Here is a 23,323-nt window from a genome sequence, read left to right on the forward strand (position 1 = left end):
GCATCCACAACCTCTCTGGGCAGCCTGTTCCAGCACCTCACCACTCTCTGTAAAGAACTTCCCCCTGACATCCATCTTAAATCTTCCCTCCCTCAACTTAAAACCATTTCTCCTTGTCCTGCTGTTATCTACCCTTCCAAAGAGTTGGTTCCTCTCTGTTTGTAGGCTCCCTTTAAGTACTGAAAGGCTGCAATCATGTCATCCCGCAGCCTTCTTTTCTCCAGGCTGAACAAGCCCAGCTCCCTCAGCCTGTTTTCACAGGGGAGGTGCTCCAGCCTGGACACAGTACTTCAGATGGAGCCTCACAAGAGCAGAGTAGAGGGGGACAATCACCTCCCTGTCTCTGCTGGCCCCCCCTCTTCTGATGGAGCCCAGGATAACACTTGCTTTCCAAGCTGTAATCACACCCTGCTAGCTCATGTTGAGGATCTGTTGACCCTCAGGTCCTTCTCTGCAGGGCTGCTCTCCTTCCAGTCTGTATAAATACCTGGGATTCCTTCGGCCCAAGAGCAAAACCTTGCACTTTGCTGTGTTGAACCTCATTAGGTTCACCCAGGCCCACCTTTCAGTCTGCTGAGGTCCCTCTGAATGACATCCCTTCCTTCCACCATGTCAACCGCAGCGCTCAGCTTGGTGTCATCAGCAAACTTGCTGAGGGTGCACTCAATTCCATCATCAGTGTCATTGATAAAGATGTTAAAGAGGTCCCAAGACAGACAACTTTTAATGTACTTTTAATAGTAGCCTCTAATAATTCATTACAAGCTGAGGAGAGCCAAAGACTGTCACTGAGAGAGCATCTCCCCTGACATACCTCAGGCTTTTCTGAGACAGATGATGAAAGTGACATTAAAGAAGGAAAGAGCCTGTAGCTCTATGGGGAAGCCCAAATCTTACTTAGCCACAGAAGGCTGAAGTGGAGAAGAAAGTTTCACAATATGATGGATACACAATTCATGGCCTGAGTTACAGTAGGCTAGGGTTTTATTCTGAATGGAGAAATAGGCAGCTGTGACTTCATTAGAAAAAGGTAGATCAATGAAAGAGATCAAAATGGAAGAAAATAAATCTCAATGAACCTCATAAAACATGTCTGGGAAGGAGGCTAGAGAATTGGTTTGATTGCTTTTGTCTTTCTCATTTCATATTGGGCTTAAGTTCCCAGGCAAAAGAGGTATTTATTATACAGCAGAGAAATGTTGTGATGGCAGAAAGGAAAAATATTTCTATTGTAACTGCAGGGAAAATATTTAAAAGCTTAATTTTATCAGTGTGTAAGTGAGTCAAAGCAAAATTTCCTGTATTTGGGATTTATCATCATTTTTTGTTTCTTCATTGGTCATGCAGTATCAGTAAGCCACAGTGGGGAAGAAGAGCCATTCCCAGCTTTTGACATATGAAGGAGATGCTGTAACATATGTTGGACTTTGTTTGCCTCATCTGGAAACTGTTCAGATCCAATTTTGCTTCTGATACCTGATACATTCTTAACCCCTTTCATCACTGATTGGGCTGCACTTCCCTAGAGAGATTGTCATCAATTGTGTACTCACTGCTTAAGATGATGTTACCCAGTGCTTATCCACATGTATGTAGATTACTTGAACTCTAGTGAAGTGTCTGGAGGTGAAGCCAGTACACTGCCTTCCCCTAAGACCTGTGCAACCCTGTGCAATAGGGTGCATCCTATTTAAATGTGTGGCTGCTGAAGCAAGAGTAAACCAATTAGCAGAATGTCGTGCTCTGAAGTAGCTCTGGATTTGGCATCTGCAGAAATGCAAGGTCTTATACTAGATAATATAATAACAAGAAGGATTGTTGAGGTAGGCCTTGGGGTTGTTATGTAAAGTTCTGTCTGTGAACTGGTTTGACTTGCTGAAGGAAAAGTATGCAAATCTTGTGTATAATGTTTTTTTTCCTCCTTTTTTTTCCTACCTTCTTGCAATCATAGGGCACACAGTTGATTTTCAGTGCTGCTAAAGAGCTGGGACACTTGTCAAAGTTGAAGGTATTGTGTGTGGTCTGTGTTAATGTCCTTGTGTTTGAGCATGGGATTGTAGTAGTGAGTAGCATGGCTTGTGCTTCTAGTGGCTTGTGGCTGAACACACTTACAGAGAAATGCTTTCTTTTAAATGCCTTAGATGTTCATTTAAATACATCCTGCTAACATTAGCATCGTGTTTATATTAACTGCTAAATTTTATTCTGTGTTTAATAGAAAAGTAGTTTATCTCTTCGAGGGAGGGTTCAGTTTGATTTATCTATTCAAAATGGAAAAAAAAAGTAGAGATTTTGATATCTGGCTAGTTCCTCTGCGTCTCTTGTGTAAAAGGGAATCCCTTGTATGATCCTGATAATGAGCTATCAGTAGGGAAGATGCTTGCAGTAGCTATTGATGAATTATATACAAAAATAACTGTTCCTTATGGAACAGAGCCTGTGTCTGTAAATTCTGTCTGTGTGGGCTCTCTTTACAGGCAAACTGGCATTTAGCATGAAGGCTATGTTGATGTGTTTTGACACTGCATGACATGACAGTGCATGGCATGAGCATTACTAAGTGCACTCTACCTCACTGTAAGCCAATCAAGCAATAATTCAGTGGTCACAACAGGAATGGTATGAAATTAGCAATGCCTTACAAGAATCAAATTGTACTGTGCTGTGGTTTGGCTTATGCTATAAAGCAGATACAGTGCAAGAAGTAGTCTAAATCTCAAGTCACTACTCACAAATTGTGCAGATAGGAAGATGACACAGTCTTGGAGGGTGATCAGGGAGAGCTTCCCATGGCCAAGAGCATTCTTCTGAGTGATCAGTGCAGTTCCAAATACATTCACCTCTTCCCATTATAGTTTGTCTCATGCCTTTATTACATGCCTTTATTATTAGTTTTTATTTAACTATCTGTTTCCCTTGCCCTGCAGTCACATTGTATGTGTTTGTGATTCAGGACAGTACGCAGTTCATTTAAGGTAGTGCTTATTAGAAGTCCTAGAAAGGATCTGGACACGCATGTCTCATTATACAGAATCACAGAATTACAGGGTAGGAAGGGACCTCTGGAGATCATGTAGTCCCCTTCTAAAGCAGGTGCCCTACAAATTGCACAGGTAAGCATCCTGGCAGGTTTTGAATATCTCCAAAAAAGAAGACTCCACAACCTCCCTGGACAGTCTATTCCAGTGCTCTGTAACCTCCAAAGTGAAGAAGTTAAATTGGTTAGAAGTTTGGAGAGAATTCTTTACTCGGAGAACAGTGAGGCGCTGGCACTACTGCCCAGAGAGCTGTGGTGCTCCACCCCTGGAGGTGCTCAAGGACAGGTTGGATGGGGTCTGGGGAGCCTGAGTTGGTGGGGGCAACCAGCCCACGGCAGGAGGATGGAACTGTATGGGCGTTAAGGTCTCTTCCAATCCAAGCCGTCCTTTGATTGTATGCACGAGGGGCTTTTTTTTTTTCCATCTACATTTTGAGACTGTAATAAAAGAGTTAACAAACTCTTCAAGTGTGGCTCTCAAGGGGAATAGCTGTCATCTGCCACTTTTGCTGGGGACTGCTAGCTTGTCCTCCCTGGTGACGTGGTGACTCTTGAGGATTGCACCACCTCCACTGTTTCTGCTTCAAAGAAAAGAAAGCAAAAGCTCCCATGGGAGAAATGGACAGAGAGGAGCTTTGTACCCAGGCTGGGAGAGTAGGAACTGGAATGCAGCCTCCAAATGCAACCCCCTCTTCCTGTGAGTATCCCTTTGTCCTTTCAAAAACAGCAGGGTGAGTACGCAACATGCAGAGAAGAAGCCCTGCCTGCTCTCTTAATGCACTTCTGTTTTCAAAGGACAAGCTGGATTCTCCCTGTTACTCCCCCCAGGTCACCAGGACAAGTTTTTGCAGACAGCTATGAGTTCCTGTGCCTCTGTGTTCTCAGACATAGTCACTGACATTCACTGTTAGCTTTTACTTCCTCCCAGTCTCCTCTTTACTGGAATTTTTTAAGATACACAGAGTGCCTTTTGTCAGGAATGAGCTGGAATTCTTTTCTGTTTCCATTTGCACTGATCAGACCAAGGCCAGCCCTCAGCAGTAGCCTGTCTTTGGCTAGAGTTACTATAAAGCTTAACTTTGCTAACTCTGAACTCCATTTTTAGAAATGCACATACTCGTGGAAATCAGGCAAGCCTTGGTTGGTTTTTGAGCCTTTACTTACATATCCATATATAGAATTAGAGCACAGGTGCGTGAGATTTTATTTGTGGCATCAGGGCTGTATGCAGACATGAAAGTGCCATACCACTTGAATTCTGAGGACCTTTTGTTCAGACAGATGGTGTGAGCTGACATTGTGTCCAAAAATTTCCTGAGGAGTGAAGGAGTTAAGAAAATGTAAATTGTTTGGGTCTGTATAACCATGGATTTTCTGTTTTTACAGGCATGTACAAGCTAGCAGAGAAGGCATGAATAAATAGCTACTCGAAGTCCTTCTCTTGTGTATTTTGCCATTTCACTAAAAGCCTGAGAAAATTATAACACGGATTTTAAGCCTTTAGTTGTCTTAAATAGAACAGTAGGAAAAGTTCCCCAGTGAATCAGATTAGTCAGCTGAAAGCTGAGACTGGCAGACCTGATGTGCACAGATTCCTGTCCGGATGACAAATCAATTTCCCATTGTATTTTCAAATGCTTGGAAAACCAACCGTAAAACTGGCACCTTGGAGCCAGATACCTGCCTCCCAATTGTTATCTAGCTCTTCTGCTCAGTTTGCTTTGGTGCAAGCTGGCTGCTCCTGCTGCCTGCCCCACAGAGCCAGAAGCCAGAGCAGGAAGCGGGGCAGCCTCTTCCACTTCGCAAAGTCAAGCTCTGACTGCGGAGGTTTTTCTAAGAACAGCTGTGCACAGTAACCAGTGAATATGAGAGACCAGGAAAAGATTTTGATGACTTCCACTTATAGTTACGCAGTGATTTGATGTAAATATTTGTGGACTGCTCCACACTCTCAAACTGGAAAGCGCAGAGCAGCTCTGCAGAATACTTGATAGGAGCAGTGTAGGACGAGCAGAGGGCAGGCACACAGAGGGATGACAGTCATGGACTCCTCTGTGTGCAGCTGTGAGCATTACCAGCCCCATCACTTGGATGTTTTTACATAATGTGTTGAAGTAAATGACAGCGGGAAACTCTTAGAAAGCGCTGGTGTGTTGCTGTGCAGCGGCAGCACAGACACAGTCCAGGTGACCTCTCTGAGTGGTAAAGGAGCTTGTTAGATGTTGAAGAGAAAAATGCCAGCCACCTGGTTTCTGTTTCAGACTTGGGTTATCTGGTGGGCAAACCCAGAAGCTCAATTCAACAGAATTGAAAATCACACTGCCCTTTGGCACCTCAATAAACTAGGACTCTGGAGAAGTGGCCTTGGGCTCTGCCTGATAGTGCACTTAATCAAACAGTCAGGCAGATAAATGTTTTACCCTCTGTGTACTGAAGTGTGATCATCTTCAACTGAGTTACTTGAGAAGAGAGATGTGAATGATGGCTCCCCAGAAGATAGTTTGTTTTAACAGAAGATTCATTGCAGCTTGTGGAACATGGTGCCGCTACACTAGCTCTACAGAACAGAAGCAGCTTGAGAATGGAAGGAGGTGTGTTGAGGCATTTCTACTATCAGGAAAGTACAGTACAAGCTTGTCTGAGGTACTGCTGACTTGAGCAGCATCTTCTGTAGAATCTAATGCAGCACTGTGCAAAGGTAATCGGTCAGTGCCTAAGAGCAGTGTTATGCTCAGACTCCATCAAGCTGCAGAACATGGTTCATGATGACTTGGGAACACCACCATGTGACATGAGGAATTGCTAGGCTGCAGGATGGCCAGCAAGCTTGTCAGCATGAAACACATGCATCATGCTGCACACTGGGCATGCTGGGCTCACAGACTGTTCAGAGGATGTGTCTCCTGGAAAATGTCTCTTCTCAGAACTGTGCTGCATTTAATGCAGGGATGAGCAGCCATTGTGTGATTTGCCTGCATATTTTTCACAAAAGCTTCAGCACCCAGGCTGCAGCCAGCTGACCTGATCCTCTAGAAGGTCAGACAGTTAGAGTCTAGGTTTGTGCAAAGCTTTCCTTCCTAAAATGTGCAGGGTTTCCCTGACACTTTGACTAAACACCAGAGAAAATGAGCTTAGTGAAATGCCAAAATATGACAGTCAGGTAAGAGACTAAGAGGAATGTGCTCCAACTGCAGCAAAGGACATCCCTTCCCAAAGGGATTTGTCTCTGCTATTAGTCATGGTGGGTTTCATTAATGAGAACAACTTCATCTATTAGTAGAGGTGCTTTCTAGAACGCATTGCTAGTTTGTTTTTATTCCTGTACAAGAGTGATATGAGCACCTATCAACATCTAAAAACTTCTCCCTGGATCTGGTTCCCAGAATTACTTGCTTTGGGTAGCGTTTTGTGGATGTTCTGAAATGATTGGTAACAAGAAGACTCCTGTTTGTTTTCTTCTTTAGAGACAAACTGATTGTTAAATCATTACTTATGTTTATCCAGGTTCTTTCCTTATTTTCTCTGCCTACAAGAGAAGAATTGTGCTTATTTTCAAGTAAAGCTGTAATAAAAGATTCTGAAACACTCCATTAAGTATTCCTTAAATGGCTGAGCTAATATGTGGCTATGTAGCCACAGCATGAATCCAGAGAGAGAGATGAGATTGGGGTCTCTTCTTGTAGCATCTGATGACATATTAATATCAAATACAATGATTGTTTGCAGGATCATATGGTGAGAGAAGAAACCAGGAGCCTCACTCCCAAGCAATGTGCTGTTTTGGATCTTGCACTGGATACTATCAAAGTAAGTTATTTCCATTTCTGTCTTTGTCATTCCCTTGCTTCATCTGCACTCCCATTTGGGAGGGTAGTGCCTGTTCCAGTTAGGAGATGGCAGGAATCTGTTGCTGTTGTTCCAGCCATTAAGCCATGAGTGCTACTGCCATGTTTGGGTAAGCCCAAATAGAGTCATGTGATGGATACACGCTGGGAGAGAGGGTGTATTTAAATTTAAGTGTTTTGGAATAGGAAAGCCATGAGCAGCTGCTATCAGCTGGTCTAGCAATAGCTGGGCTCCCAGTACAGAAGTGTTTTGTGAATTTTTCAGCTCTTTCTAATCCATAGTGCATAAATACTTGTTGCCTTTTACAATTCTTCCTCACTATTTTTCCCTTATTTATTTATTTTTACTTCTAGCAATATTTCCATGCTGGTGGGAATGGACTGAAGAAAACCTTCTTGGAGAAGAGTCCCGACCTGCAGTCACTTCGATACGCTCTTTCTCTCTATACTCAGACCACAGACACTCTCATCAAAACTTTTGTCCAGACACAGACAGCTCAGGGTAAGACATTTATGCTGTTGGCAAAGTTGAATGGAGTGATCTGCCCTGTTCGTAATTGCTCAGTCTTGTATTGCCAGTTTGTAGAGTGCTTTTGGCAGTAACTTTTCTGGAAATGTGACAGTTCAGAGCTTTTGAAATGTGGAAGGAGGGAAAATGAGTTATTTCCTGCACAACATTTACATTTTGAGAGAACAGAGGATATGTGAAACATACGTCCTGAAGGGGTTTGTGGTCTATTTTCTGCAGTTCTCATATAGCAGTCACGTTTCTTGAATTCATGTGGGTGGGTAATTTGGGGAAGTGAAACGCGAAGATACTGTACTGAGACTCACAGTGGTGTGAGAGACCATTCCAGCAAGACATCACCACAGAAGCTACTGGGTGCGTGTGTCACAGGCCAGATGCCAGCAGCCCATGTCGTTCTGACTAATGCTGATTGACAGAAGGTGTTGTATCACGGAGCACCATGCTGCTGTGCAAAGAGAAGAGTCCCTTTAGGAGTAACAACAGCACTGTCTGCAGCCACTACAGGATACGTGTTAGCTAGATGATGACGAGTCACCACAAGTGTTAGTAGGCTGCTGGAATGGGTCACTGGAGTTCTCTGGTTGCTCTCTGTGAATGCAGAGCAGCGCTGCTACTTCACTGATTCAGAAGTGGTACATAGCTAATTGCCTCCATCTTTCATTGCTTTCAAAGAAGCATCTTCAGATTGTTGAGTAGAATAATTTAATCCATAGTCATGCACCTTCACTAGTTGACTGTGAGTCTTCAGACTCAGAAATAGAGGACAGATGTTATTACAGGTTAGGTCAAAACTGAAACTGATGTTCTCCTTTTTCAGGCTTCTTAGAAGCGGTGAAATTGGACTATTATATCTCAGCAGCAATAATCATAATGCTCCACAGGAGATGTATTTTGCCATATTTTTGCCTGGCCTAGTGTGTACTTTAACTCTTTCTAGTCTAAAAGAACTGGTCACCCCACAGACCGTACCAACACTGCCAGCAAATCATCACACTAAGTCAAGACAGAATGACTATCTACCTGACACACACTTCTCTGGTGTGTAAATTAAACTGCCTGGTACTGGCATTCTTCTGTGCATTTTTTAAGCAAGAAAAAAAAAAAAAAGGTTTACTTTAAAGTGAAAAGTAGTTGAGTATTGGTTTTGGATGCTTGGATGTGTAGAGCCAGCAGTTGGACTCAGTGATCCTTAGGAGTCAGGGTCCCTTCCAACTCAGGGTATTCTATGATTCTAAATCATCCTTCCCTTTAGCAACACAAATATGATTAAGTTGAAGTATTCTTTATTAAGCGTCAGAAGTTAACTCAAATGTAAGTAGTCAGTACCTACATTGGAGAGGAAGGTCCTGTACGTGCATCCTAGCAGAGCAAGGATGACATCCAGTGGCCAGGCAGGTCAAACACTGCTGCATCACCGCGGGATTTGGGGAACTGCTTGCTCCCAGTAGAGTTACACAAAACATTTTTTAACTAGGAACTTATGTGCCCAGTACATTTTCAGTTGTTGCTCGTCGATGGCAAGCACTTCCCATTATATATCTGAACCAAGAAGATGTTGAAGCTGGAAAGTGGAAACTTTATATGACGAAGAAATTTAATTCAGTGAATGATTTGACTATAAAATTCCAGTAAGGGTAATTGTAGAGCAGATACACAAAGGGAATTTGAAATAATCTAAGAGCAGTGGGAATGTAGAGTTTCCACCAAAGAATGTGTGAAAGCTTAGAAAGAATTTAGCTCTGGTTTTGGTGTACAAAATGCATGTGTTACGAGGTCACACGTTCTCTCACATAGCTGACTGGTGACATTTGTTTGTGGCTTGTCTGAATCACTTTGGGAGGCAGCTATTGGGTGTGGTGAACCTCTGAGCTGGTCCAAATCAGCATCATGTATATTAACAGGCTTGGGAGTGTGAGGCTCTGTTTAGAGAACAGAAGACTGGAGATATACAATTGGTGTATGTGGTATCAGTGATGATTCTGAGAAAGGCGTGACTTTCTCCAGGGACTGAGGTTAGAGCAGGATGTTATTTGTACATGCTTCTGGGTGACCACAGTAAGTAGAATAGTTTGGAGATCACGTATGCATCAGAGAGACAGAAGGACAGCACTGGTATTTACAACTGATATCTGCCTTATGGATCTGTCTCTGGCTGATGTTTTCCCTTAAGCCAAGCATCTCACAAGCCTAAGGGTAGAAACGGCTGCATGCAAAGCTACTTAAATGCTTTGCTTCTATTTAAATACTTCACTGCTCAGTAGTTATACCTAGCAGTTTGTGAGTTACTTTTTGTGCTCCTTTTCTTACTGTGCCACAGTCTGTGGCACAATGCTTTGTTCTGCAGAGATGGATCAGAGCTTGTGGTTCAGTTTTGCCAGAACAAATTCTATTTTTTTTTACCCGGACAATCCCTTACTTGCAGACGGGCTTGCTCCTCAAAGCCTGTGTTGGTACAGAAGATCTAAGAGAATGTTTTGTTTGTTAAGAGCTAGAATGTTTGTCTTGCATTTGTTTAAGTGAAGCCACTAATTGGATTGTAATTCACACTCTTCTCTCTTTATCCTGCTTGCTTCTTGCCTTTTGAATTCATGTCTCAGTGCATGATGGGAAAGGTATTAGGTTTACGGCTAATGAGGACGTTCTTCCTGATAAGGGTATGTTTCAGACTAATGTTGTTACCATTAGCCAACTGCCTTGCTTTTAAAGCCATCTTGCTCAGAACCTTTTCCAGAGACCCATTGCTCGTAGTTCTCTGTAGAAATGAACTGTCACAGAATGCTTGCATCCATCCCACAGAGCCACGGGTTGCGCGGTGTAGAAGTTTGTACCTTGCTTGAGAACCTGTCCCAAAGCCTTGTTTATGGGATGTGAAATCTGTCTTTAAAATGGACTGCATTTTGAAAGATGATGCGAATGTGTTTCTCTACCCTTTATCATGGCTGTGTGTTGCTATTTCAAGTCTTGGACTTGCATGCTTGTGGTCTACAGGGATGGTAATACATGGTCATGTCTGATATTCACTCAAAACTGTGGCCAAGCTTGAAACATGTGGCTTGAAGGGGGTAGATAAAGACTGCATCCTCAGGAGAACACTAAATTAAGTCTTTTTGTTTTTCATCTCCCAGTTTATTTTCTGCTGTCCAAAGTCACATTGCACGAGCTCAGTTCTGCAGTTTCACCTTCCACTATCACAACATCAATGACTTAAGATTTAAATCTACTTGCCACTAAGCGTGCAAGCACGTATATCTACACAACTGTATGAGAGCAGAATATTTACACTGTCTGCCTATGGATATTTCTTAAGCAGTATTTGGTCTCCGTGAACTTATCAGTTAATAGAAGTGGGTTTTTATTATGAAAAGATGGGAGTGAAGGCAGAAAAAAGCACAAAGCAATCTAAATTTTGTTTCCCTCAAGGATAAAGGGCTGATTCTGTTGCGATTCTTCAGAAGCATCAGCATCTCATTCATAACCCACCAATGACTCTAAAGATCAGTATAATGAAGACCTGTGTGTTTGGCAGGTTTATCAGATTATTCAGCCTGGTAAAGTCATTATATAATTTTGGTAATCTTGTCTGTTCCCATAGAAAGCACTGACTGTGATAGGCAAAGTCGGGTGGGTCAGATGAGTGATTGGGCCCAGCATTTTCAAAGCTCTACGCTTACATACAGAAACACATCCCCTCCTGGGCAGGGGTAAAACACTGTGCTCAGGATGAAGTACAGATGTTACAGCCTAAGGGCTGTCTGTTGTACTCAGGTCAGGAGTGAGAATCTACCCCTGAGAGAATAACCTGAGGTTGTGTTATGTTTGTGCGTGCAGATAGTTTCTCTTGAACATGAACGTGACTTTCACTGCCGGCGGTTCTGTGCCAAGTAATTCTCTTCAGGGAAGTGCACAGATGAGCTCTCAACCTCCTGTTCTTGAAAGGAGCGCTTTTGCTGCCTGCAGACTGTTTTTGTAGACGTCGACATGTTAGATCCATCTAATCAAAATGTTTGTTTAATGACATCCTTCAAGATCCTTGTCTCGAATTTCAATCGACACACCTTTTTTTTCCCCCTCCATTTTGTAATGCATCTTAGTCTCAAAATTAACAAACTAACAGTGCTCTTCTTAGGCATCCAATTACCCCATAGGTATCCCTCTTACAACTGCATTGCTAACTGTCAAACTCATCAGACACTTATTAGAGAGACAAGAAGATCAATCTCCCTATCTGATCAAAAACTTAATTTTCTTTCTGCAAAGCAGTCTTTTTCTGTAATTTGCATGACATCTCAGTTTCCCTACCAGATAAATGTTGTTTCCCCGTATTCCTTGATTATTATAATTAAAAGTGAATATGTTGAAAACATCGTAATATAAGAATTGCAAGGTTCATGTGATGTTCCCCTGCAGTTGGAACATGTTATGTTTTCCTCCATGAAAATACCTCTTGTTTTCTGCCTGCCTGATGGATGTAGGGAAATGAGTGTGCAAGCTGAATGCTTCTTTCTCATCCTCTTTGGTGTACAGCACTTAAGAGATTCTCATTACCCTCTGAAGAGAAGCAGGTGTGGGCAGTCAGGGTAACAGCATTTATCTGCTTTACTGCATGGAAACCTTGGAGGGTGAGACTGCATTATGGCTCAGTGCTAATCGCTAACATCTTTGTCTTTTTTTTCCCCTAAACTTGCCTTACATGTTCTGTTGTGCTTTTTTTTGTTTTTTTTTACTTGTTTTTTTAATCCTCGTCCTTAATTCTGTTGGGAATGCTGCTGCCCACCACTGGAATGCCTTGCATGTGTATACAACAGCTTGTCGGGAACTTCTGAAAAATATTCTTGTTCTCTGAGAGGGTTCATTGTCACATTTTAGATGGCTTAGTTTATTTTAGAATTCTTTATAGGGTGTGATTCTTATGGTGGAGTGCAAAGAAAGTTAGTGTTTAAGCTTGTTGGGCATGCAAGCCTGTTAGTTTGCATTGACATTTTATTATCAATGCTGACTGAAAAAACAGGCTATGGAGGGTGTGAGAATACTATTGTCTGCTGGGGCAAAGATGGGTACCAATAAACAATAATCTGTGTGTGCACGGCGCATGCGTGCCAATTTTCTTCCAACAGCCTCTGGTGTGGATGACCCTGTGGGTGAAGTGTCTGTACAGATCGACCTGTATACCCATCCAGGAACTGGAGAACACAAGGTCACAGTGAAAGGTAGGGACAGATAAGCTTTACTGCGTGGGCTCTGTCTGTGTCAAGACAAACTTGCAGTTAGAAGTCATCGTATTTCTGTGCAAACTCATGTGATGTGGATGTTTTTCTCTTTCACATCACAGACATGCAAGGACACATTAATTGATCTTGTCCAGTCTAGTGACAGCAAGTGACGTGACAGTGTAGAGTCCTGTTGTTTATTGGCAACAATATATGAAATAAACAAATCAGATGTTGGCTCTCGCAGGCCCCACAGTTTAGCATGTGCTGCAGAGAACAGAGCAGTATGACAGAGTGATGGTGTGAAACTACTCAGTGTAAATTGAGAAACTGCAGAACCAGTAAGAGGTCAAGGCCTTTGCTCTCCTCCATCCTGACGGCCAAATTGATCCCAGAAGAGCTGCTCTGAAAATAACCAAAGCAGTGATTCATTTCAGGCTTCCTCTTCCTTCGTCTCCTTTGCAGCATATTTAACTACTTTAATTTCCTCTAAAGATATATATAAACAGATCTCCAACCCTCTCTTCTCCTGGGTAAATCTATACCACAATGCAGTTCACAGATATTTTCTATGCTCGTTTGAGAAAATGGGAATTAAAGAGCTAACAGTGGTGAGTTCTGAAACCACCCACAGCTCATATGCTTTGTTTGTCTTACCTGCAGTCTCATTTTCAACAGACTTCAACATCAGGCCCCTGCATACGCTGTTTTTTCTCATTCCACAGCTGATACAGAATTAAACACTGACCAGAGATGCATGTGTGCCTGCTTTTTGACTACTTTCTTGAACGTGCATATGGCAAGAGAAAAGTTTCAGATTCCCGAGGCAGAATTCAAACAGGACAAAAAAAAGAAAAAAGACATAGCTCATATGTTGTAGGTTGGACAAGGAATTGAAATGAGATCCAAGTGGAAAGCTAGCAATGGGAACAAATGAGTATTCTTTGTAAAGCAGATTGTGACTCTTTTCCAGTTGTGGCAGCCAACGACCTGAAGTGGCAGACGTCTGGCATGTTCCGTCCGTTTGTTGAAGTTACCATGATTGGGCCTCATCAGAGTGACAAGAAGAGGAAGTTCACAACGAAGTCAAAGAGCAACAACTGGGCTCCCAAATACAATGAAACCTTTCACTTGTAAGTGTGAAAAATGGCCTGAGGATCTGTCCTGGTATGGTTAGATGCAGTGGACAGATTGTGGTTTTTTTTTTCCAGCATCCACAAACAGCCTGCGCAGGGCTCGGAGCAGTACTTGAACCAGCAGCTTGGCCCAGTGTCAGGTGTCTTGGCAGGAAAGGCTAGATGATGGGAGATTTTGCTGTGGGTGGGATGCTGCTAATCATTCTTCACCAGCAGTGTCCTTTGGCTACCTTTGGAAACGTGTTACGTGTCCTGTTCACGTATTTTACTGTGCTCCATCATTTTAATGAACTTTGTGTGTTTTGTTGTTAAGAGTTGAGGCTAAAAGTTCATGTATGGATGTGGTTTTATTTCCTAATGAGTTTTTATCTCAACTTGACTAATGGGGCGTGCTCTGTGAACTTGTGTATCCTTGTTTCCAAGGTTATAGTCCTTGGATCTGTTAGCAGCTGCAGCTTTCTCAGCATGGAGCATTGATCTCTTCTTACTTGGCTTTCATTATTACAAAGCCATCTCCCTTCCTGGAAGGCTCAACCAGAGGAGCTACAGACTGGTCTTCACCCAGCTGTGCAGTAAGATAAGTCTGGGTGGCTCTGCGTGAGCAGGGGCTGGACCAGCTGATCTCCAGAGGTCCCTTCCATCCTAAACCATTCTAGGATTCTGTGAATGAAAGAAGTGATGACCAGCAAAAGACTGTAAACTTCCCAGGGGAAATGGACAGACTGTATGATTTTATTCGATATGGAGAAAGGCAGACTTGCTCTAAGTGAAGAAATTTTTGTGCCTTTTTTCTTTTTTTTTTAGCTTTAGAAGCATCAGAAAGGTTTGGAATGTATGTTTATTAGCTGATGCTTTAATGGAAGGTTCTGCATCATTAACAAAGACTTCATCTAATTAAAATATTAATTACTGGAATGAAACAACCCTTAGCAGGAACAGAAATGTTTACAGTTGTCTTAGTTGAAAATCTATTAGCGTGTCTTTTATGTTCTCCATTCTTTTCATTTTGCAATTTCACACACACACACACGCAAAGGCAACTTGAAAAGAGTTGTTTCTTTTTTTCTTTTCAAATAGCCACGTTGCCTTTATCAACCATGAAACAGCAGTAAGATGCATACACCATATGCTGTACTCCTGCCTCTCTAAACAGGAAAAAAAGTTTTTTATAATAAACAGTGGTGAATGGTGGCAGTGGAACAGTTTGGCCAGAGAGGTGGTGGATGCCCCATCTCTGGAGGCACCGAAGGTCAGGCTGGAGGGGCACCTGATGGAGCTGTGGTGTCTCTGTTCTCTGATTTGGGCCAGATGAGCTTTAAGGGTCCCTCCCAACTCCAGTGATTCTATGATTCTGTAGAAAGAAGTTTTTTATGGCACATCTGGCACTTCACCCAGCCTCTGACATGTTTTTAAAATGTCTTTTTTAGGAGGAATTGATATGTTCTGATAAGTAATCTCGTTTGTTTTCCAGCATACTGGGGAACGAGGACGGCCCCGATGCCTATGAGCTCCAAGTCTGTGTGAAGGACTACTGCTTTGCTCGGGAGGATCGGGTGCTGGGCATAGCAGTGATGCAGCTCAGAGACATAGCAGACAAAGGAAGCTGTGCCTGCTGGTGTCCTCTTGGACGCAGGATTCAGATGGATGAGACTGGACTTACAGTCCTGAGGATTCTTTCCCAAAGAACCAATGATGAAGTTGCAAAAGAATTTGTGAAGTTAAAATCTGAGTCCCGTTCCACTGAGGAAGGCACCTGAGCTGAGCTGTGTGATCTTTCCTTTTTTTCTTCTGCCTTGTGCCAATATGTGCAAGTGTTCAACAGTTCTCTTTTATTAATTACAAAAGGTTTTTTTCATGTTATCTTTGTCAGCTCCAATAGCGCACGTGTGCTGTAGAGGAAACAAATCCATCAATCTGATGTGAATTATTTATTTTTTAGTAGCTGGGTAAGACACTGTAGAGAACAAGGCAATCTCTTCCTATTTAAGATGCAAATTCTGCTTTGTGTATATAAATTATTTTATATTGCAGGCTGGGTATGCTGGGTTTTGTTGATATGCAGCACTGTGATTTTATCCTCTGAAACTGGCAGACATTGAAAAGGTTCTACATAATCACACTACAAAACAAACTAACTGTATGGAAATTGGGAGAAGAGTGATTTGGGGGTTTGGCAAAACGCAGTTATCTCACTGAATTCATGTACTATGGAGGTGCCAAAGGGTGTTCCTGCACAGAGTGCACTAGTATTTCAGTGTGTTATGCAGACACCTCAATGTCTGCTTAAAAAAAGAAGTTGCAAATTGCTATGGAGATGTACCCCAAATGAATGTGCAGCTAAGGTTGTGCTGTTGTGAGCATGAACATGACCAGTGGAACAAGTGCAGAGGGCCTAAGATCTCATAGCCAAAAACTGCAAAGGCAGCACACAGGGAGCAGGCTGCAGCTGCCCTGCCATTGTAACTAGATGCCATGTTGTAGAGAATATGAAATCCCTGCGTGCTGCTGGGAATCCTGCATCACCTTGTGGGTGCTGTAAGCTGCTGAGCTCCACGAGTCACACTTTGACTGCCATGACCAACCCTGTAAGGAAGGGAACATTACAGCCATGGCAAATAATACAGCTACTACTTACTTTTTCCATTTCAATATTCTTTTTTTTAGGAGGTTGCCCTGGTTTTGTTTGGTTGTGGGTTTTTTTGTTTGTTTTGTTTTGTTTTATTTCTTTTTTATAATTAAATACTTGCAAGTTTTCTGTAGCATTTTGTTAACCCTGGAGGCCAATCCTCCTTATAAACCCAGAATAATGGCTTGGAAGAGAACTACACGTCTCCCCTCTGCATGCACTCACTCTTTTAAGTGCAGGTGGAGGGGCAGCAGGTCCATTTGGTTCTGATCTTGAAGCTGCTGCTGGCCGTGCTGTGGTTGATCCATGTTGATCATCATTAATCTGTGATTTAATAATACGGTAGAAAATATTTTTGCACTATCTTAAAAAACCATACTAGTTTTGTTTTCTTGCAAAATAAAACAGTGTCCTGAGCAAAATGATTTTGGGGATGTCAGAATTTGAAATTTTTGTGAACAGGAAGCTCTGGAGTAATGATTGTAACGAGGTATGGTTTTTTTTGATTTTTTCTTCACTAAGGGGATATTTGCTATTTCCAGCTGCCCTTGTACTGTGGAGGTGCAGCTGGAACAAGCCAGTCCTTGTCCATAAAGTACTGTAATACTGTCAATAAACTCAAGGACTGGCTATTGAATGACTTTTTTTTTTTGTATTTTCTTTTCTATATTGTCTGACACTTGTACAGCTGTATGATATGACTACTGGGCTTGCTTGTAGAGTTGAGACTGCACATCTGCTTCGTTCGTGTCTGTGGTGTACTACAGTAGTGCTCTCCTAAACTTCACGCTAATTGTCACAACTCTGAATTGTTGTACGTGCCATTGTTACGAGAACTCTTAGTACAGTCTTTAATAAACTCTTTTAGCAGCATCTGGAGTTGTCTGTTGAAGTATAACTGTGATTGGACTTGCCAAATCATGTAGGTTAGAATCGCTACTGCAATTTTGCAAATTACTCTCATGTAGTAAGTAGGCTTTTCCTTAGTACTGTAGATGCCCAGCACAGTGTGTGAGTCAGGTAATTCCCTCTTACTCTGTGGTAGAGTACCTCTGTCTTTGATGTCTTTTCCCAGAGTTCTTGGCTTCTGATAGAGCACTGAGACAGAAAAACATAGAGAATAACGTACTTCCTTTTGTTTGCCTATCTTGCCTTTAAGTTTTCTTTGTATTCAGGTATTGCCTCCTGGTGGTGCTAAATGGAAGCCGCGGGCAGGCAGTAGGGTACCTTACCAACAACACGCGAAGAAGAGTAATTGTATGCCAAAATGGATTGAAAGCTTTCAGTCTGATGAGCATTAATGCTATGTAGATGATGTTGATGAGATGAAAGAATAAACCTTCTTGTTGTCAAGTAAATTACACCCTCTCCTCCTTTTTTGGGGATGCTGCCAATTTCAAGCAGAAAAGCTTAAATAACTCAGAAGTTTGTATTTCATAATGATGCAGGCCTCAGTTTTTGTGTTCTGGGATGCAACTTTTTCCTTATGTGACATGCTTGGCAATGTGACTGCAAGTAATTCAGCTACCTAACGGCCAAGCTTGCTGCTGTGTTTCTGTTCTAGCTTCATTATGGAAGAAGTTGAGTTTGATGGCATGTCACCTAAAATGTTGTTTGAAGCACAAATTCCATGCCCCACTTCAGTGCAGTGAGGTGGACACGAGTTTTTGACTCACTGGTATGTTCAATGCTCATTGCTTCAGCAAGCACTGCAGTAGCGAGAAATCCATAAAGAGCTTTTCAAAGGAAAATTGCAATCTGTATCCATGGGGAAGAGGCCTGGAGAGGGAGGAGCTTTGGCTGTTAGCAAAGCTGGTAATCCCAGACTCTGTATATTGCTTGTCCGCCAGCTTGGTGCTTGTCCTTCAAACCAAATTTGTAAACTTTTAGATCACACAACCAGTTTTTATAACTGTTGTTTTGTAATATGTTTTATCTAAAGTGGCCCATCTGGCATCATGTCTTGGGTTCACATCCATTCTTTACACTTTCAAATTTTCTTTCCTGCCAGAAAAAGTATTCACATTTGTATTTAGACTTCCTCTCATACTGGTGGTCGCAAAAGGCTGTTGTACACATGTCTCTCTTCACTCTACTTTCTGAACACTCCTCAGAATGCCAGTTGGATATACACTGTGTGTATAGAAATTATACATACATAGTAAGAATATTAATAAACACATGATTTATAACATATGGAAAATACATAAATTATTGTATTTAAATAGTATTTTGTACATATGTATATGAATTAAATAGTATGTTTATATAAAAATTGTTGGCTGGGATAGAAGTACTGTGGCAAAGGTGACCCAGTAGTGGTAAGTTGCCACAGAACTCCAGGAAGAGTCCAGAGTGTTGCAACACTGACTTCAAAAAGGAGAAGTGGGAGATGAGCTGGATGCTGAATGCACGTGGGTGTGTTCTGCCAGTGGTCTGATTGTGCTGACCCTACATCTTTCTGCTCGGAGGAGCAGTTTGATTTCAGATCAAAAGTCCATCTTGTAGAAATAGTTGTCTCCTAGAGTGCTTACAAGCAGCTGGCCGGAGAAGGGTAAGAACAAGGCAAAAAGTCCTGAACTATCCTTCTCCTGTCCCCATCTCTCTAGTCCCTGAACAGGAGTTCCATGGATTTATGAGGTCGTGTATGAAGACCTACTTTTAGTTTTGGAAGTAGTTCCAACTAATTTCATCTGATGTTGTCCATTCTTGTAAAAAAGATGCTAGTGTTGGTCCTATCCATCTGTAGCAGCCACCCTTTCTGCTGACATCTATCATACCCCTCTGATCATCAGTGCCTTTTGGGGCTGCATTGTCCCAGTTTACTCAGTTATATCAAACTTCTGAACACCTTTGCTGCCCTTCTTTAAACTTTTTCCATTTATGTGTATTTTTTCTGAGCTATGAGTACCAGAGCACCATCCAGCATTCAGAATGCAGTCCAGAAAGCAGAGAAAGAAAGAAGCCACCATGCAGAGTGTCAGTGGATGGCAGAGAACTGTTAACAATACTTTTTTTTTTTTCCTAACCTTTATTTGAAAAGATGAGATCATTTTCCATGGATGGAAAGAAAGCAAGGCTGGCTTTTGAATTTAGCAGGTTTTTTGTTCTTTGGGAAATTCCTTTCTAAAGCTCCAGCCAGCTCAGGGCTGTGATACACACTGTCATAAAAATAGCTGTAGGTGTAACAGAGGAGGACCCAAAAGGCTTGGTGCATGCTTGTGAGCACATGATGGTGACGGAGTGGCCTTGGGGGGAAGGACATTGTGTTTCTGGGTTAGTGATATGAGTGCAGAGACCCGGAGGCAGAGGTTGGGAGGGCGCGTTATCAGTCTTCCTGGAAGAGATTACCAAGCTGATGGATGAAGACAAGAAGGCGGGCAGGGGAATGGGAGTTTGGGGAGAGACTCAGACATGCCGAGAAGGCAGTGGGCATTTTGGGCACAGGACTCAGTTCTACAGTGTAGCAGCACAAAGGGAGGAGGTGGTGTAGTGGCACTGAAGGAAGGCAGACTACTTGAGGGATTTCCTTTTCTGCCCTTACACTCTCATTTCCTCTTCTCTAGAGAAAACTAGGCGTTGGTCCTGTGTGGTTCCATACATGTGAGACCTGCGAACACGAGCAATACAGCCAATGAGGTTGGTAGTATTCCCTGATGCTTTATTGAACATCCACTGTGGGTCTGAGCATATGGCATAATCCCATAAGATCCTCTTTCAAACCAGAAATATGGACAAGGATTTATCTGCATCTGGGGGATTCTTTCAGAACCTCAGTCCTCTGTTGCTTAGATAGCTTCTTAGAGGCTGTCATCGTGATCATTGTGATTTATGGCCAATCTAGAAATACTTGTTCTTGCACCTCAACATGGGTTTGCATGATTTATTTGCAATTTCCTAGCTTCTGGTGCTTTTGTCCAGTTTAGCGAGATGGCAAAATTTCTGCTCCAGTCATCTGTGTGTAGTTCTTGGTGTCTGCTTTGTTGTGCAGCCTTTCTTGCATCACTTTTTTCCCAAGTTTTAAGAACTCTGTATCAGCTCCTGCCTTCATGGGCTTCTCGCTCAGTCTGCTACTTGATATCAGCTCAAGAGTTCTTTCACCACCCCCAGTTGCCTCCAGCTTCCCTGTGAGTCCTGCAAAGCAGATCCCAAGACATCTCAGGATCAATAAAAGCAGTTCACAGAAATGCACACCTTTGTCAGGTTACAGCTAGGAAATCATTTTCCAGAGTAAAGGTCAAGTCAGACCTGTGTATTCTACCTTTGTCAACCCCACGCTGCCTTTTGTCTCATTTCCCATCCAGCTGTTTTTATTCTTCCCCCCAAGATTTTGCCATAAAGCACTGCACACTTGTTCAGAGCTTCCCCACTGAGATGCACTTCCCCACTTTGCCTGCTGTTATTCCAGCCCTAGAACCTCCACCTTTGCCAGTGCAAAGAGCCCAGAGGCTGACAAACTTCCAGGTCCGCGTTACAGCGTTCTCAGAAGATTGGCTTGGAAGTGATCCATCCTCAGGAAACAGTGGGGTTTGAGCACACCTGAGCTCAAACTTTTAGTTGCCATCATGCCATTTCTGCTTCCTTGCTCAGTCTCACGCAGTTTCTTTCTGATGGACAGTCCTTTCTGCAGTGAAGTTCCTCTGTGGGATTTTCTTTTTTTTTATCTGACTGTTCTTGACCTTCCCCTTCTGGACAAAAAGCATATGACAGAAGGGACAACAGGGATTCTTTGTTCCTCAGTTTAGAAACATCATGAAACAGCCCTGAGGTTCAGAAGAGACCCCAGGACCATCTGCTCTGCTCCCCTTGGGCCAAGACACCACCCAAGGTTTGAAGAACCCTACAGCAACCTCAAAATATCAAGAAGCAGGGCATACCACAGGGAGAGAGTGAGACAGAACCTCAGCACCACAACCTTCTTAGCAAATTTTTCACTCCTAAACGCAACCAGGTCAAATAAGGCTATAAATGCAGGCAGGGGAGCAGTGCTTCTCCAATCCCAGATCCCAGTGACATCTGTCAGTCTGAGCTGAGAAGGTCACAGAATCACAGAACCATTACGGCTGGGAGACCACGAAGATAATGAAATCCAACCATCAACCCACCATGTTCACTGACCGCATCCCGCAGTGCCACAAAGCCCACAGCTGCCACCCTGCCTGTCAGTGCACACACACAAGATCATGAGACTTGAGCTGATTTCTTAGCACAGTACACAAACACTAGTTTGTGTACTGCAGAATGCAATGAAGAAAGAAGAAGAATTAGAGCAGTTTGGCATTGGGAAGGAAGAGTGTTTGCTTCTGGCAACCTACAGATGACACACAGAAGCCTGGAAGCATGGCATTTGTTATTTTGGTACAATGTAAGATGATGCGATAAATAATGTAAACACATTGAAATTTCAAGGAGTATCAGACAAGACTCGGAATACTGGGAGACAAAGCCTTTGTTCAGTGATTCTCATCTCACTTGGGATGCTAGCAGCCTGCAGCTCTCCTCACAAACAGCCCCATAAAGATTTTGCTTTGAGACCAAAGCATTGCCTTCAAATTCTGCCATGAAAAAGCACATAGCAACTCTTCCTCCCTCTGTTGTTTCAATCTCTCTGCCTCAAAGAACCTTTCTATTTTCTCTGCTCCCTTGGCAAGATTAATTCAGATTAAATTTAACAGTCCTTATTTATCTCTGCATTATTTTCAATATATGATTTTTGTTTGGTTTTGTTTCAGAAATCAAAGCTATACAGAGCCTTATTAATTAGTGCATTTGAACTGTAAATTACTATTCTCTGGGCTATCGTCCTTCTAAAAGTTTCTCTTTTTAGTGTTTTCACTGCTTATTGGGAGCAAACCCAGAATAACACCTCCTTTTATCATCCTTGTGATGATGTGGTGACAAAACCTGTCAGTTGCCACATCTGCTAATGCCATTATGGATACCAGCTCTCCACCAATAGATTATCTGCTAGCTCTCTGTAATGACAGCTGTCAGCCAAAAACACTTCAAACTGCTGGAATATCAACCCTGAGACCAACCTATGGGGAAGTACTTTTGAGTGATGTGAATTTATAAACATAGCACTCACGGTACGTCTTTTTCCTGAGATGCACATTCCCATCTTCATTTTGTTATCCATTAGTGTTCAGCAATCGTAGGAGAGTAAACTTTGCCTGTCTGCATCCTCAGAAGCAGAAAATATATTTGCTAAGATTTGGCTCTCTCCTAGTCATAGCTGGAGATGCAGATTGCTGCAAGATGAAGTCCAAGAGCTGCTCTAAGTCACTGCTTAACATGGTCACTTTATCCTCTTGGGGAATTTGTTGGACTGCAGATCCTTATTTGGAATTATTTCATGCGCTTGCTGAACCAAAGCCCAGGTCAGGTCCTCTGTTTCATCCGAGGAGGAAGTTCTGAGGATGACCATCACGGATGCAATAAACCTGCACAATAGTGACTGAGGTTTTCTCAGAACTTGGCAGCAGCAGTGGCATATTCCCTTGTGTGTGCAGGAGGAGACAGTCTAGAGAAACAAAGTCCCTCTGTGTTTCAGGAAAGTTTATTGTTCAATTCTGGAAGAAAAAAAAAAAAATTGAAAACACAAAAACAATGAATCCTCCATCCCCAGTGTGGGCATTTCTTTCAGTTTTGTTTCTTATCTCTTTTTTTCCTCAGAGCAAAAGTATAGCAGGGAATTCTGAGACCACCATGAGTGCTGGATGTGGAACTACTGTACAACAGCAGCAGAAGCTGCTCTGTGCTGTGTTCCTCCAAAGCACCATGTTTACATATAGTGCTGTGTGTTCTTCTGCAGGGGGAGCTTGTCATCCAGCCTAGAAACTGGAGTGAGGAAAACCAGCTGGAGAACATCTGGTTTGTTCAGCCCAAATCCAAATAAACAAAACCCCTCTACTGCTCATGGAATGGTCTTAGTGTAGAGGCT

At 42.6% G+C, this 23,323-nt stretch overlaps 2 protein-coding genes across 6 annotated transcripts in view; both read left to right on the plus strand.

Annotated features, from left to right (window-relative positions):
- Positions 1-23,323, plus strand: part of LOC100550826 (phospholipid-transporting ATPase FetA-like) — a 422,496-nt gene that overhangs the window by 19,833 nt on the left and 379,340 nt on the right. The window lies entirely within an intron of this gene.
- Positions 1,868-17,259, plus strand: LOC104914780 (protein unc-13 homolog B-like). 3 transcript variants are annotated; one of them, XM_010725228.3, is made up of 7 exons: positions 1,868-2,008; positions 6,764-6,844; positions 7,237-7,384; positions 10,009-10,065; positions 12,526-12,618; positions 13,592-13,751; positions 15,226-17,259. In XM_010725228.3, exons 2-7 carry the CDS (start codon positions 6,770-6,772, stop codon positions 15,509-15,511), a joined length of 819 nt encoding a protein of 272 aa, XP_010723530.1. In that variant the 5' UTR covers positions 1,868-2,008; positions 6,764-6,769; the 3' UTR covers positions 15,512-17,259. The 3 variants fall into 3 exon arrangements, with proteins under 3 accessions (XP_010723530.1, XP_031413051.1, XP_031413052.1); XM_031557191.1 differs by lacking the exon at positions 1,868-2,008 and adding an exon at positions 3,335-3,734; XM_031557192.1 differs by lacking the exons at positions 1,868-2,008; positions 10,009-10,065 and adding an exon at positions 3,476-3,734.

This window comes from Meleagris gallopavo, chromosome Z (assembly GCF_000146605.3).
Source record: "Meleagris gallopavo isolate NT-WF06-2002-E0010 breed Aviagen turkey brand Nicholas breeding stock chromosome Z, Turkey_5.1, whole genome shotgun sequence".
NCBI lineage: Eukaryota > Metazoa > Chordata > Aves > Galliformes > Phasianidae > Meleagris > Meleagris gallopavo.